Raw genomic sequence first — 17,646 nt, forward strand, 5'->3', positions numbered from 1 at the left:
AATACAATTAATTGATAGTTGCATATATTTCAGGACTTATAATAAGAATAAATGACAGAGATTTTACTCTGGTTTTCTACAATGATACAAATTTCCTAGAAAGACAAGACAATATAGTTGTGGAAAGACTAGGCAGTAATTCATTAAAAGCAGTGTTTACGACTTCAGGTATGTATGTAGCATATAGGGGGATTTCATCAAGGTTAGTTGTTTGCATTTATGTACAAATTGATATTTTGTCAATTTTATATTTGATATGAACCTAAAACTTTCACATCTACAGTTAATTTACATGTACTGTTTTCTGGAGTAAATTTTTGATTTTATTACTAACTATACTTTGTCTTCACAAAATGAGTTTGTTAATTTCTTACAAAATAATAAGATTTAGTTCAAAATTTTCCAAGTAAACAGTGTTTTGTATTTATAGATAAAGTTTGCAGGAATGCTTTCATCAAGTATTTTGTCTTTATTCATACATAATATACATTTAACAGGAATTGCACTGGAAGTTTCATTGGCAGTGAAAATGTTAGACAACAAAATACTCCTACCAGAGAAATTGAAAGGAAGTTCTGGATTCAGTGGTCTTCTGGGAAATGTGAATGGAAATAAAGAGGATGACTTTGAACTTCCAGATGGTACAACAATTCCATCTAACTCAACTGAATCTGACATTTATTATAAGTTTGGAGAGTTTTGTAAGTCTGTGATGATATTTGAAATAATAACAGAACTACGACTTACAGCTGTAGTATAAGCCACTGTTTGAATTATTTCCCAGTCCAAATATTTCTGCTTTCTGAATATTATTTGACAAAGATTTTGGGTGTATGTTAATGACAAAGCAAACCAAAAGATATCTTGATGTCAAATACAGTCATCGACAACAGACAAGTGTGTATACAATATGTCAAACTCTAAATTGCCTTAAGCCTAGTCAATGCATTGGTGGTAGCGTACTCGCCTTGAGTGAGGGAGGTTGTGGGATTGAACCCCGGCCTAGTCAAACCAAAGACTTCAAAATTGGTATTTGCTGCTTCTTGGCTAAGTACACACCATTTTGAGTAAAAAGCAAAGACTGGTTGGCTTGGAGTCGGAATAATGTGTTTAGGTAGGGTGACATGTCTTCCTGCAGACTGTTACGCTCAGTGTGTCTGTCTAGAATGAATAACCAACACAGAACGAATAACCTATTACATTTTGTAGTTTATACAAAATCTGGTTCCCCACTGATTTATATACTTTTTTCATTCCGGTAAATACAAACAGATTCCAGTTTATGTTATGCAATGCTATGAAAAGAAATGAGTAATTTGTAATAAAGTATTTAATTTTGATATTTATCAGTTAATATTGGATTTTGAATTGCCAAATACAGATTGTACAACTGTTTTTTAAACAAAAGAAGATTTTATTATATTTATTATTATTATATTACAGAACATACATATATAGTCAACACCCATAAAACATGTGTTTGCTGTCACTCAAATCATTCCAAAAATGCATGTGCCTGTGTATTTAAGCTATAACACTTCGAAAATGACTCATTTGAACATAACTGGTACTTTTGAACAGTGTAGAGTTATCAATCTAGTTTGATTGTCACGACTGTTAGTAATGAGACCTGAGAAAGAAAAATATTTGTTGATATCTGTTCAGTGATCATAGATCTTAGAAATCTGACTAATTCCTGTCATACTATAACAGACATGTACAATATTGAGCTCACAAAGAAATAGCAGTGAAATAATAACGGCAAATACAGTAAATTATTTAATACACTGTGGATTCATTTATTTTTTGGGGTACTAATTTTTTTAGATAGTGGAAAAATTATATTTTTGAGAAAATTTGATTTCAAGTTTTGCAAAAGTCTGTTTACAAATATATAAAACTTTTACGTCATTGGAACATTTAGATTTGTGGTTTACCTTTACCTATGAAATCAACAAAAACTTGTAAACCACAAATTATAATGAATCTACATTAATAGATTTAGATTTGCATACATATATATGTATGTTATATATGACATTGTAATGTTATAAAACAGTAATAACAAGTAACAAAGATTGGATAGAAACAATTCTGTATGAACGTCCATGAGACACTTGCATTAAATACTAGGAAATAGTCATACATCAGAGGATTTGTACTTTTATTGCTGTTCTTCATCTAAGTGGTTGCTGAAATCCTTATTCATTGTATAAAGATCAAGATTGCCTTTAGTATGACTAAAAGGAAATGTTGGTATGTACATCAATAAGACAGCAACCCAAACAACATCTATTTTATCTTGTGTGAGAATATAAAGAGATGAGTTGAACATTGTGACAATTTCATGTTATCCTGGAAAATAACCATTTCAGGATAAAAATGAACAAAAAGTTTATTCAAGACAGTTTTGCTTCTTTGTTTTATTCAGGGAGAACAAACGAAAGCACAACTATATTTCAGTATACCCCAGGATTTTCATCTGATTACTACAAGAATACAAGTTTTGTTCCAGTCTTCACAGATTCATTTAGTAGTTCTGACATAACTGATGCTGGAGCACTGTGTGGAACAAATCGTGGCTGTATGTATGATTACCTGGCATTAGATAAAGATGAACAAGTGGCGAACAATACAAGGAAAATTGAGGTCGCTACTGATGCAGAGATAAAAATTGCAGGTAAGGAATGGATAGAACTAATTTATTTTTTTGTTTATTTTAAAGACATCTATCTCTTGTTGACCTTTAGATATTTTTAGGTTGTTTTTGTTGTTGGTTACTGTCTCATTGATGTATAACCCATATCTTATTTTATTCATGATGTGTTGATTTTACATCTAGTCCTGTTTTTTTAAGAAATGAAAAGTAATTAATTACTTTATATTTTTTAAAGTCATGAAAGTACAATGCATGGACATAAGTATTCATCAGCTGCAATTTTTAGTCCCTTACTGACGAAGACGCTGTCTGTCTGTCTGTCTGTCCATCCGTCAGTCCAGCAAATCAGTTTTCCACACTTTTTTTATTCGTGCTTGAAGATATTGATTTGATATTTGGTATATTGTTTATCATGACAAGTTACAGATCAAGTTCGAATTTTGTTCTTTTCTGATGATTTTGTGCAGAGTTATGGTCCTTGGACTTAGAAAATTCACTTAAATAATCAGTTTTTCGCACTTTTTTTGTTATGCTTAAAGATATTGATTTAATAAATGGTGTATAGTTTTATCATGACAAGTTACAGATTAAGTTAGCATTTTGTTCTAGTACAATGAATTTTCTGTTGATTTTTATTTATTGTCAGGAAATTTGCAATGTTTTTCAACTAAAATAAAATTGTACATATTTTCAGTGTGTTTACATCAGGAGAAAACAAAAACAACTGAAGACAGAACTCTCGACATCAAATTAACAGTGAAATTTGAAAATAACTGCATCTTCCAACACCTGCTTTATAAATTTTAGATTTTACGTTTTCGAGTTATGGGGTTTTATTTATTAAAAAAAGGGGGATTTTCCAGTTTTCCGAAAATAACTCAAAAATGCTTTCAGCAGGTCTCATGAAACTTTGGTGAATAGTTTATATCTATTGACGTTAGCTCCCTTTCTATTTTTATAAATTTTAGATGTTACATTTCCTAGTTATGGGGTTTCATTCATTAAAAAAGGGGGGATTTTCTCAGTTTTCGGACAATAACTCAAAAATGATTTCAGCAGTTCTCATGAAACTTTGGTGAATTGTTTATATCTATTGACGTAAGCTCCCTTTTGATTTTTATAAATTTCTGATATGACATTGAGAAGTTATTGAACTTTATTCTTTGAATACGTGACGGGCGTATCATGCGCTCATGAGGCAGCTGTTTATTTGTTATACCCTGCTACCCTTTTGGCCTTTACAACTAAACATCCCCTCAATCATCTTTAGAGTGGCTGGCTCATTACAGAGATTTTTTCTCCTATCTACTCAACATGGCCACCATTATTATAAAAATACAATATAGGTGGTAAAACAGACAAAGTCTTGATGGTCCTACCTGTAGATATTTTAGAACTTTTTTGTTTGTTTGGAAAATGGTATACAATCAGTAGTTACAGTTATCATGTGAGTTTTGGTATAGACCATTTTCCAATTCTTTGTAAGCCCCACCTACGATAGTAGAGGGGCATTATGTTTTTTCGGTCTGTGCGTCCGTTCGTTCATCCGTCCGTCTGTCATATTTGTTTTTCTTTATTGTTTGTTTCATTATACAGGTTTTTATACGACCGCAAAAAAATTTTGGTATGACATTGGCGTCGTCGTCGTCGTCCGAAGACACATTGGTTTTCGCACTCTAACTTTAGTTTAAGTGAATGGATCTCTATGAAATTTTACCATAAGGTTCAATACCACAAAAGGAAGATTGGGATTGATTTTGGGGTTTATGGTACCAACAGTTAAGGAATTAGGGGCCAAAAAGGGGCCAAAAATAAGCGTTTTTGTAACTTCCAGACATAACTTGTGTGTTGGTGTATGGATCTCTCTGACATTATACCACAAGGTTCCATATCACAAAGGGAATGCTTGGATTGATTTTGGGGGTAATTGCCTTAAAATTTTAGGAATTAGGGGCTAAAAAAGGGGCAAAAAACAAGCATTTTCTAGTTTCATGACAATAACTTGTGTGTAAGTGTATGGATCTTTCTGAAATTGTACTACAAGGTTCCATATCACAAAGGGAAAGCTGGAATTGAGTTTGGGGGTAATTGCCCAAAACGTTTAGGAATAATGGGCCAAAAAGGGGCCAAAAATAAGCATTTTTCTAGTTTCCAGACAATAACTTGTGTTCAAGTGTATGGATCTCTCTGAAATTGTACTGCAAGGTTCCATATCACAAAGGGAATGTTTGGATTGATTTTGGGGGTCATTGCCTCAAAATTTTAGGAATAAGGGGCCAAAAAAGGGGCAAAAAACAAGCATTTTTCTAGTTTCATGACAATAACTTGTGTGTAAGTCTTTAGATCTTTCTGAAATTGTACTGCAAGGTTCCATATCACAAAGGGAAAGCTGGAATTGAGTTTGGGGGTAATTGCCCAAATGTTTAAGAATAAGGGGCCAAAAGGGGGCCAAAAATAAGCATTTTTATACGCCCGTCAAATTTTTGACGGGACGTATTATGTTATACAAATGTCCGGCGTCCGTCCGTCTGTCTGTCTGTCTGTCCGTCTGTCTGTCAGGCGTAAACATGTCGCACTGTAACTTGAGAATGACTTATCCAAATTTCATGAAACTTAACATAGTTGTTTCTTATGATGGTCAAACGATCTGTATACTTTTTGGTGAAAATAAGATTAAAACTTTTTGAGTTACGGGACTTAGTAACTAAAACAGGTGTGTGTTTTTTTTCACATGTCGCGCCGTATCTCAAAAACAATTTATGATTATTGCTTAAAACTTTACACACTTCTTAGTTATATTAATCTTAAGATCTGTATACTTTTTGGTGATGATTCAAAATTTTCTTTTTGAGTTATTGAGTATTTTGTTAAAAAGGGGGAGGGGTTTTTCACATGTCGCGCTGTATCTCAAAAACAGTTTATGATTATTGCTTAAAACTTTACACACTTCTTAGTTATATAAACCTTAAGATCTGTATACTTTTTGGTTTTGATTCAAAATTTTATTTTTGAGTTATTGAGTATTTTGTAAAAAAAGGGGGAGGGGTTTTTCACATGTCGCGCCATATCTCAAATATGATTTATGATTATTGCTTAAAATTTTACACACTTCTTAGTTATATTAATCTAAAGATCTGTATACTTTTTGGTTTTGATTCAAAATTTTATTTTTGAGATATTGATTTTTTTTTTAAAAGGGGTGTTTTCACATGTCGCGCCGTATCTCAAAAACGATTTATGATTATTGCTTAAAATTTTACACACTTCTTAGTTATATTAATCTAAAGATCTGTATACTTTTTGGTTTTGATTCAAAATTTTATTTTATAGATATTGAGTTTTTTGTAAAAAAAAAAAAGGGTGTTTTCGTATGTCAGAAACTATTTATGCTTATTGCATAAAAATTCACACACAAGACGACGGGCGTATCATGCGCTCATGGCGCAGCTGTTTATTCTAGTTTCCAGACAATAACTTGTGTTCAAGTGTATGGATCTCTCTGAAATTATACTGCAAGGTACTATACCACAAAGGGAAGACTGGGATTGATTTTGGGGGTAATTGCCTCAAAATTTTAGAAATTAGGGGCCAAAAAGGGGCAAAAAACAAGCATTTTTTTAGTTTCAGGACAATAACTTGTGTGTAAGTGTATGGATCTTTATGAAATTGTACTACAAGGTTTCATATCACAAAGGAAAAGCTTGGTTTGAGTTTGGGGGTAATTGCCTTAAATGTTTAGGAATATGGGGCCAAAAAGGGGCAAAAAACAAGCATTTTTCTAGTTTTCAGACAATAACTTGTGTTCAAGTGTATGGATCTCTATGAAATTGTACTGCAAGGCACCATACCACAAAGGGAAGGCTGGGATTGAGTTTGGGGGTGATGAATCTTAAGGGGGTTCAAAAAATTAGGGGGGGGATTTTTTTTTCCTTTTTTTTTCTTTAAAATTTTCCATTTTAAATTGGTTATTTCTGATTTATATATAAAAGCAAATAATAATGATATGGTTTGAATAGGTAAATTAAAAATTTTTAAGTTCTTAGAGCACATTCATTCTGTGTCAGAAACCTATGCTGTGTCAAATATTTAATCACAATCCAAATTCAGTGCTGTATCAAAGGCCTACAGAAGGGAGGGATTTACTATAGAACCCTATGGGATTTATTTTTTTTGAATTTTCAAATGCCTATAACTTGAAAACAGTAAGTGATAGACACACGCGGTCTTCAGTAATGATCACAGGACAATAAAACAAATCAAATGAAATATAGGTTGAGTCACTGGGATCACCCCACCCCCTTCTGTTTAAGAACTTGTAAACGGTCGAGATCCCCACCCCTAAACCATATACATTCATGTACGGGACATTAATACAAATCAAATGAAATATAACGGGAGTCCCTCTGGGTCACCCCCACCCCGTACTGTTTAAGACCTTGTAAATGGTCGAGATCCCCACCCCCGAAACCATATATATTCTTGTATGGGACAATAAAACAAATCAAATGAAATATAGGTGGAGTCCCTGGGGGTCACCCCCACCCCCTCCTGTTTGAGAACTTGTTAACGGTCAAGATTCCCAACCATAAACCATATACATTCTTGTATGGGACAATAAAACAAATCAAATGAAATATAGGGGAGTCCCTGGGGGTAACCCCCACCCCATCCTTTTTGAGAACTTGTAAACAGTCGTGAGTCCCCATTTCTAAACCATATATATTCTTGTACGGGACAATAAAACAAATCAAATGAAATAAAAGGTGAGTCCAATGTGATCACTCCCACCTCCTTCCTGTTTGAGAACTTGTAAACGGTCGAGATCCCCACCCCTAAACCATATACATTCTTGTATGGGACAATAAAACAAATCAAATGAAATATAGGGGGAGTCCCTGGGGGTCACCCCCACCCCATCCTGTTTGAGAACTTGTAAACAGTTGTGAGTCCCCATTTCTAAACCATATATATTCTTGTACGGGACAATAAAACAAATCAAATGAAATAAAAGGCGAATCCCCTGGGGTCAATCCCACCTCCTTCCTGTTTGAGAACTTGTAAACGGTCGAGATCCCCACCCCTAAACCATATACATTCTTGTATGGGACAATAAAACAAATCAAATGAAATATAGGGGGAGTCCCTGGGGTCACCCCCACCCCATCCTGTTTGAGAACTTGTAAACAGTCGTGAGTCCCCATTTCTAAACCATATATATTCTTGTACGAGACAATAAAACAAATCAAATGAAATAAAAGGCGAGTCCCATGGGGTCACTCCCACCCCTTCCTGTTTGAGAACTTGTAAACGGTCGAGATCCCTACCCCTAAACCATATACATTTTTGTATTGGACAATAAAACAAATCAAATGAAATATAGGGGATTTCCCTGGGGGTCACCCCCACCCCCTCCTGCTTGAGAACTTGTTAACGGTCGAGATTCCCACCCCTAAACCATATATATTCCTGTTCATGATTTCAAGAAGATTTGAATGACATACATGGTTAATCCCTAGGCGTCACTTATGCATATCACTTTACTAGACCAAACCAATTTGTACTGGACTTTGCCCAATGTCAGGCGACCATGGGAATGACTAATTATGGGAGCTTTGTTTGGGAGTCTTCGTAACAGCATCCTGTTACAATTATTTCTTGTATTAAGTAAAATTTTTTAAAAGTCGAAAAAACATTAACCACACAATCTACACATCTACAACCTATTTGAAATAATACACATCTACTGTTGCAAACTTTCTACAGGTGCTATCCAGCACTTTGATTGATGAAGTTGAAGTCCAATCAACTTGAAACTTAGTACACATGTTCCCTATGATAGGATCTTTCTAATTTTAATGCCAATAGTTTAAACCATATGTTAAATTAATGTAAAATCTGAACATCAAGCACACAAAATGAAATATATTAGGAGGCACTCAGATTAATTGATCATGGAAGTTGCATTTAAAAAAAGATTTGTTACAATTTTAAGTAAAATAGAAAAATTATATTATGAGTGGTTGGGGTCTCAAAAAGTGCCTCCCATGTCCCAACTGCATTTAATTCTAGAACAGCCCTTAGTAGATTTACATTTTCCATGAACAATTAATATTTTTTTCAATAATCACTAGTGTTTGCGAAATCTCAGCTCTTCATTGGTCAAAATTCAATTACGCTGTCAATTTTTCTTGATTTCGTGAAGAGTGGCATCATGAAAAAAGGTAACAATGTCTGATGAAAGAACATGATATTTTTGCAGAACTTTAAAAAAGTAGGATAAAACAATATTTCATGATATGCTATATTCATTTGGTTAAAAATGTGTATAATGGTCACTTTTGCAGCAAATAAGATACCAATAGTAACTGGAACAAAGAGAGTAAATGCCACAGTGAATGAAACAGTGAATCTGTCTGCTGAGGCAAGAGATGCAGATAATGATGATGTTACAGTGTTCTTCAGTGGTACAATCACAGGCCAACTGACACAACAGGGAAATGCATTATTATCAAAAACTTGGATTCCTAACCAGTATGAGGAAAACTATAATATAAGGTTTGCTGTTTTATTTACATCTACTTTTGTCTTGCATGCAACGAAAGTCATGGAGGTGAAACTTTTATGTGCTGTTTCCTGTGTCAGCTTAGTGTCTTTAACACTTGTTGAATTTTTGACAAGGATACATTGCCTGAGTGAAAGTCCTTGATTTATATATTACATATGTAAATAGTGTATTATGGAAATGGACTTCAATGTTCTCTCTGTGTATTTTTCATTGTATTTTGTAAGGTTTTTATACGACCGCAAAAAAAGTTTTGTGGTCGTATAATGGTAGGACGTTGGCGTCGTCGTCCGAAGACACAGTAGTTTTCGCAATCTAACTTTAGTTTAAGTGAATAGATCTCAATGAAATTTTACCATAAGGTTCAATACCACAAAAGGAAGGTGGGGATTGATTTTGGGGGTTATGGTACCAACAGTTAAGGAATTAGGGGCCAAAAATAAGCATTTTTGTAACTTCCAGACATAACTTGTGGGTAAGTGTATGGATCTCTCTGACATTGTACCACAAGGTTCCATATCACAAAGGGAAAGCTGGGATTGATTTTGGGGGTAATTGCCTCCAAATTTTAGGAATAAGGGGCCAAAAAGGGGCAAAAAACAAGCATTTTTCTAGTTTCATGACAATAACTTGTGTGTAAGTCTATGGATCGCTCTGACATTGTATCACAAGGTTCCATATCACAAAGGGAATGCTGGGATTGATTTTGGGGGTAATTGCCTCCAAATTATAGGAATTAGGGGCCAAAAAGGGGCAAAAAACAAGCATTTTTCTAGTTTCATGACAATAACTTATGTGTAAGTATATGGAACTTTATGAAATTGTACTACAAGGTTCCATATCACAAAGGGAAAGCTGGAATTGAGTTTGGGGGTAATTGCCCAAAAAGTTAAGGAATTAGGGGCCAAAAAGGGGCCAAAAATAAGCATTTTTCTAGTTTCCAGACAATAACTTGTCTTCAAGTGTATGGATCTCTCTGAAATTGTACTGCAAGGTACCATACTACAAAGGGAAGGCTGGGATTGATTTTGGGGGTAATTCACTCAAAATTTAAGTAATTAGGGGCCATAAAAGGGCAAAAAAACCAGCATTTTTCTAGTTTCATGACAATAACTTGTGTGTAAGTGTATGGATCTTTATGAAATTGTACTGCAAGGTTCCATATCACAAAGGGAAAGCTGGGTTTGAGTTTGGGGGTAATTGCCCTAAACGTTTAGGAATTTGAGGCCATAAAGGGGCCAAAAAACAAGCATTTTTCTAGTTTCCAGACAATAACTTGTGTTCAAGTGTATGGATCTCTCTGAAATTGTACTGCAAGGTACCATACCACAAAGGGAAGGCTGGGATTGAGTTTGGGGGTGATGAATCAAAAGGGGGTTCAAAAAATTTTGGGGGGGATTTTTTTTTCATTTTTTTTTCTTTAAAATTTTCCATTTTAAATTGGTTATTTCTGATTTATATATAAAAGCAAATAATAATGATATGGTTTGAATAGGTAAATTAAAAATTTTGAAGTTCTTAGACCACTTTCATTCTGTGTCAGAAACCTATGCTGTGTCAAATATTTAATTACAATCCAAATTCAGTGCTGTATCAAGCTTGAATGTTGTGTCCATACTTGCCCCAACTGTTCAGGGTCCGACCTCTGCGGTCGTATCAAGCTGCGCCCAGCGGAGCATTTTATTTCTTTTGAATTGCATCACATTTTGTCTCTTTGGCAATCATACCATATATCCATTTTATGTCCCACCTAGGGGCATTATGTTTTTCTGTCTGTTCGTTCGTCTGTCTGTCCGTTCGTCCGTCTGTCTGATCTTTCTAATTTTAATGCCAAATTAGAGTTTTGAACCCCAATTTCACGGTCCACTGAACATAGAAAATGATAGTGCAAGTGGGGCATCCATATACCATGGACACATTCTTGTAAAACTTAAGAATGAGTTAGGCTGGTTGACCAAAGGTCAATCTCAGCACATGACATCATTGAGCAATCAGCTCTTTTTACTGTGTTGTAATAATATGATAAGCATTGTGACATTGGAAATGTACCTGAAAATACATGAATTTGAAAGTCGTCTATAAAGAACTGGACTTTTTACTGATTGTCAATCATTGTCTAACCTTGCCTATACTGAACTAACATTTAGAACATTATACAGTACAATGTATAAATTTAGAATATAAAGATTACAGTTTGGTTTCATTTCAATGATCATGTGATGATTACTGTCTGTCATATTTGTTTTTCTTTATTGTTTGTTTCATCATACAGGTTTTTCTTTTGAATTGTATCACATTTTGTCTCTTTGGTAATCATACCACATATCCATTTTTATGCCCCAACTAGGAGCATTATGTTTTTCAGTCTGCGTCTGTTCGTTCGTTCGTCTGTCTGTCCGTTCGTCCATCTGTTCGTCCGTCTGTCCCGCTTCAGGTTAAAGTTTTTGGTCAAGGTAGTTTTTGGAAAGTTTGCTATAGCTTGCTATAGCAATATACTTTCCTTAGGCATTGGTCTCAAAACGGAAGTTTCATGTACATGGAATACCCTTTGAAACACATGATCGTAATAACCAATGAAAAAAGAAGAATGCTACACCATGTACACCATATGTAATATATAGATATATTTATTACACACAAGTTTGTTTTAGCCATAAAGCTGTTTGCATTTCAAGTAAAGTAAAGCTGTTTAGAGTGACTGTGAATTTGTCACCATTAGAAGATTTGTTGCAATCCTTCATGACCATTTCATAACCTTTTTAGCTCACCTGGCCCGAAGGGCCAAGTGAGCTATTCTCATCACTTGTCGTCCGTCGTCGTCGTTAGCTTTTTACAAAAATCTTCTCCTCTGATACCACTGGGCCAAATTTAACCAAGCTTGGCCACAATCATCATTAGGGTATCTAGTTTAAAAAATGTGTCCGATGACCCCGCCAACCAACCAAGATGGCCACCATGGCTAAAATTAGAACATAGTGGTAAAATGTAGATTTTGGCTTATATCTATGAAACCAAAGCATTAAGAGTAAATCTGACAGAGGGTAAAACTGATTATCAGGTCAAGATCTATCTGCCCTGAAATTTTCAGACAAATCTGACAACCTGTTGTTGGGTTGCTGCCCCTGAATTGGTAATTTTAAGGAAATTTTGCAGTTTCTGGTTACTATCTTGAATATTATTATAGATAGAGATAAACTGTAAACAGCAATAATGTTCAGCAAAGTAAGATCTACAGAGAAGTCGTCATGACCAAAATTGTCAGTCGACTCCTTTAGGAGTTATTGCCCTTTATAGTCAATTTTTAACAATTTTTCGTAAATTTTTGTAATCTTTTACAAAAATCTTCTTCTCTGAAACTACTGAGACAAAGTTAACCATACTTGGCCATAATCATTATTAGGGTATCTAGTTCAAAAAATTTGTCTGATGACCCCGCCTTCCAACCATCATGGCCGACTTGGTTAAAAATAGAACATAGGGGTAAAATGCAGTTTTTGGTTTATATCTCTGAAACTAAAGCATTTAGAGCAAATCTGACAGGTGGCAAAAATGTTCATCAGATTTAGGTTTATCTGCCCTGAAATTTTCAGACAAATCCGACAACCCGTTGTTGGCCTGCTGCCCCTGAATTGGTAATTTAAAGGAAATTTTGCAGTTTTTGGTTATTATCTTAAATATTATTATAGATAGAGATAAACTGTAAACAGCAATAATGTTCAGCAAAGTAAGATCTACAAATAAGTCGTCATGACCAAAATTGTCAGTCGACTCCTTTAGGAGTTAATGCCCTTTATAGTCAATTTTTAACAATTTTTCGTAAATTTTTGTAATCTTTTACAAAAATCTTCTTCTCTGAAACTACTGAGACAAAGTTAACCATACTTGGCCATAATCATTATTAGGGTATCATTATAATATCTAATATCTAATACTATTAATTATGATTTTAACCTTATTTTACATGATTTCCAAAGCATCAGTAAATACAGGTGAGCGACACAGGCTCTTGAGAGCCTCTAGTTATTTGACCTCAAAGTTAAAATTTTTCTTTTTTTAGTAAGTTAGGTTGACTGGCACAAGTACTTTTGATATATGGCACTTAAATGAAATGCTATACAATGTGTCCTCATTTTAGTTGGGTAAAGAGCTCTTCAGAACTCATGTTTTCTTTGTTATTGTATACATATATGACTTTAAATAAAAGGAGTAGGGGCAATAAGGCCCTTATTTGGCCCAAATATATGTCCAAATTGAAAAGTTACAATACATATTCTTAACTTTGTCCAAACTACACTTAGGTACAAGGTGTTCAGAAAATAAATTTCACATCACATTTAACAAGTTACCATGGCAACAATCTATGACAAAATGTGTATATTTTGTAATATTTCTTGAATTTCCTTGTTTTACGTCAACTTTTAGGTATATATTAGATTTGAAAAGTATGTGCGCAACCAAGAAACAAATTTATATTGTCAATAGTTATAATTAAGCTTCTCATAAATTATTTTGTTGTTTCTTGCCTGTGCACGATGTTTCATCAAAGGAAATAATGACAGAAAACTGCATAAACTTAGCCGTTTTCTTTGTTTTCATGAAATTGGTGTATTTAATGATGTAATTGTGACGTCATAACATCATCTTTGGCTAACACTGGGCCTTAATGCCCCTACTCCTTTACTTACTTTCTTACTTACCATTTAGTGAGAAAAAAAATTGTGTGTTCCTCATACAGCCATATCTGCCCAAATAAGTTTAGAAAGAGAGACAAAGTATTATTAACTAAAACAATTACATGTTTTTTTTTTCTTTTATTTCAGTTATTATGCAGTTGATACCAACAGTGGTATATCCTCCACAGAAACGGTCGCAATTTATTTATGTCCAGGATGTAGCAATAATGGTATATGTGACTATGAAAATGTCATAACTGGCAGCTCATCACTGTTGTATTATACTGTTCAATGTAAATGTGATGTTGGCTGGGATGGTAAGAAACTTTATCTGACAGAAAAACTGTCTTAGATGTAAAAATAGAACTTTTGAAGTAAAAAAGTTTCTTATTATTATAGCATTTTTTATATCTTTCACTATTTATGTGTATGCAGTTTCATAAAGCATTGGACAATTTCTTTGATATGTGAATCTACACATGTTTGCATAATGAATATTTATATATTTTGGTAAATCTTAATCATGTGCCACATTTATAACTAATTAATTTCAATTTTACAGGACAAAAGTGTGATAAAGACACAGATGGGTGTGCAAACAATCCTTGTCCATCGCTTACAACATGTATAGACAAGTCACCTGCAGATCAAGACAACGATAAAGTGTTATACAGCTGTAGTAATTGTGAGGCAGGCTTTGAATTGATCAATGGAAAATGTACTGGTGAGTGTTGTGCTAAAATATTGAAGATAGAGGTCAGTACTGGTACACAATTAATATTCAGGATAGAAGTCTGCAAAATAAAAGTTCAGAATAGAGGTAGGAAATACATAAAAATTCAAGAAAGAAATCAATACAGCATAAACACTCAGGTTATGAGTCAGTATGAAATAAATGTTTGATGTAGGGGGTAAAGGTCAGAACAAAAAGTACAGAATAAAATTCAGTTCAACATTGAGGTGAGTTCAGCATTAAGGGTCAAAGTAGAGGTCAATACAAAATAAAGGTCAGTCCAACATAAAGTTCAGAATTGAGTTTTTGTACAGAATGGAAATCGTGATTAAAGTTTAGTATCATTTGAAAATTTATGTTACTACTTTAATTGTCCCATTAATGATTATCTCCCCTGAAATTGTATTGACATCCCTTAACAACACATGATAAAGCTACAGTGACAGTGTGATTTACTTAAATTTGGTCTTTCAGTTTGAAAAAAGATCTTAGAATATAATAATGTACAGCTGAAGTTATTGTCAAGATTTGAAAACTGCCAGTCACTGATATATTTTAGATGAATGTATATATTTTACATTAGGGCCCAAAAACAAAACTGTTTCCTGCCTCCAGTTCAAAAAAATAGATGGTTTATAAGATTAGAAAAAAATTTCTAAACAATCTTGAAAAATCACAACTTTTTCTCTGAGTCAGAATCCATCCTGTTTTACACTACATGTCCAATATTTTTTGCATGCCATTGGAACTTTTACAATTTCGATGTTATGACAACTTTTTCACTCAGTTTTGGTCAATTTTATTATAAATTTGACTATTTAAGTGGAAATAGATTGATTGATTGTTGGTTGCTTAATGTCCAGTGCCAGTGGAAATAGAATTCAAAGTCTCCTCTAACAACACAAAGCCCTATTTCTTAAATAAATAATTTTGGCAAGACAATCAAATATCAGAGTCCACAATCCAACAGAAAAAGAGGCAGGAAACAAACATTAATTTTATATATGCCTGTTTACGGGACGTATTATGGTATACCGTTGTCCGTCTGTTTTTCCGTCCGTCCATCTGTCCGTCCGTCCGTCTGTTTACCGTCCGTCTGTCCGTCGTCAACATGTCGGACAATAACTCAAAAACGCTTTAACCAATTTGCATGAAACTTTGGTGAATTGTTTATGTATAGTGACGTGAGCTCCCTTTTGATTTTTATAAATTTTAGATTTTACGTTTCAGAGTTATAGGGTTTTATTCATTAAAAAGGGGGATTTTCCAGTTTTCGGACAATAACTCAAAACACTTTCACCAATTTGCAAGAAACTTTGATGAATTGTTTATATCTATTGATGTGAGCTCCCTTTTGATTTTTATGAATTTCAGATTTTATGTTTCCAAGTTATGGTATAAAACCACTAATTCATAGCCCTATTGCTTTCTATGTTAAATTCTGCAATTTCAAGCATTAATGGCTACTTTGTCTTAATTTCAAATATAGCGGCAGTTATTTCATGTCAAAACTATACCTTATCCTGACTTGTATTGAAAAATTCAACATACCTTTAATTGCATATTAGAGCGTACTGGTTCCCGGAAGTTTGATAATACAAAAACAGGTACTTTTGATCTGAACAACATGGCAAATGTGCCCTCCTATTAAAATTTTACATACTTCTTTATTATTCAAAAGAAATTTTCAACAAGGGCTCTACAGTGATCCCAAGTCCCCAAGCTTTCATTTGATATCAAAACTACCCAAATATTTCACCTATTGACAGTGATACAGCTATATGTAGGAACTATTTTGTTTAAAATATGTACTACTTTCTTGTATGTTCTTTCCGACCTGGCCTGAATTAGTGGTTCTATACCTTATGGGGTTTTATTCATTAAAAAAGGGGGATTTTCCAGTTTTCGGACTATAACTCAAAAATGCTTTGAGCAGTCTTCATGAAACTTTGCTGAATTGTTCATATCTATTGAAGTAACCTCCCTTTCGATTTTTATAAATTTTAGATTTTACGTTTCCAAGTTCTGGGATTTTATTCGTAAAAAAGGGTTGATTTTCCAGTTTTCGGACAATAACTCAAATGTGCTTTGAGCAGTTTTCATGAAACTTTGGTGACTGGTATATATCTATTGAAATAACATCCCTTTAGTTTTTTATAAAGGAGTTTTGGAAGTTTATTCTTTGAAAAAGCGACGGGCGTATCATGCGCAGCTCTTTATTTGGGATTATCTGGATGAAGAAAACAATTGAACAAAACTTAAAGTTTCTTTGGTTCTAAAGATTTAAAATATCTTTGATAGTTGGGTTACATGGATATCAAATATTAAACTAATTGTGTATGAAATAAGCATTTAATTAATTTCTGAATTTACAGTGTTTGATTGATTGATGGTTATTTATTTAAAGTGGCAAATATTTCAAGTATTTTTAGAATAATTTTGTATTTATTCATTTTAGATGTTAATGAATGCTTAAACAGAACAAATCCTGTTTGTGAACAGATTTGTACCAACAATATGGGTGGTTATACCTGTTCTTGTGAAGCAGGATACAGATATATTGCTGATCAATGTGTAGGTTAGTACTGTATAGCCATAATTATAATAGGATATTTGATATCACAACCTTGATTTATATAGTTTATTTTTCAAAATGAAATTGTGAATTATATCTTTTTTTGATAACTAATATCTAAAAACTTACATGCCCATGCATGTTTTAACAATTACATCTAAGGAATTTATAATAAATATTTTATTATCATTTACAGATTACAGGTTGTTAAGGGTACAATGTATTGGTAAGTGCTGAATCTGCTAAGAAGAATATATTAGGAATTTTTGCATGTTTTAGGCTGTATTTTATTTAATGCATGATGCTATCATTTGATAATATGGATACAACCCTTTGAAATTTTGTAGTTGATTTTGATTTAGCTTAAGTAAATTATTGTCAGATTTAGGGATTATAATTAATAGATATGAAAGGATTAAACTACCAACTGTGAACTTTGCTAGT

At 33.5% G+C, this 17,646-nt stretch overlaps 1 protein-coding gene across 1 annotated transcript in view; it reads left to right on the forward strand.

Moving 5' to 3' along the window:
- LOC127728000 (mucin-16-like) overlaps window positions 1-17,646 on the forward strand; it is a 295,239-nt gene that overhangs the window by 154,566 nt on the left and 123,027 nt on the right. The window contains exons 24-30 of the mRNA XM_052235153.1: window positions 34-168; window positions 498-701; window positions 2,432-2,680; window positions 9,004-9,214; window positions 14,042-14,211; window positions 14,457-14,618; window positions 17,086-17,205. Of these exons, the coding sequence (XP_052091113.1) occupies window positions 34-168; window positions 498-701; window positions 2,432-2,680; window positions 9,004-9,214; window positions 14,042-14,211; window positions 14,457-14,618; window positions 17,086-17,205 (1,251 nt within the window). The remainder of the gene's footprint in view (window positions 1-33; window positions 169-497; window positions 702-2,431; window positions 2,681-9,003; window positions 9,215-14,041; window positions 14,212-14,456; window positions 14,619-17,085; window positions 17,206-17,646) is intronic.

This window comes from Mytilus californianus, unplaced genomic scaffold (assembly GCF_021869535.1).
Source record: "Mytilus californianus isolate M0D057914Y unplaced genomic scaffold, xbMytCali1.0.p SCAF_2, whole genome shotgun sequence".
Lineage (NCBI taxonomy): Eukaryota > Metazoa > Mollusca > Bivalvia > Mytilida > Mytilidae > Mytilus > Mytilus californianus.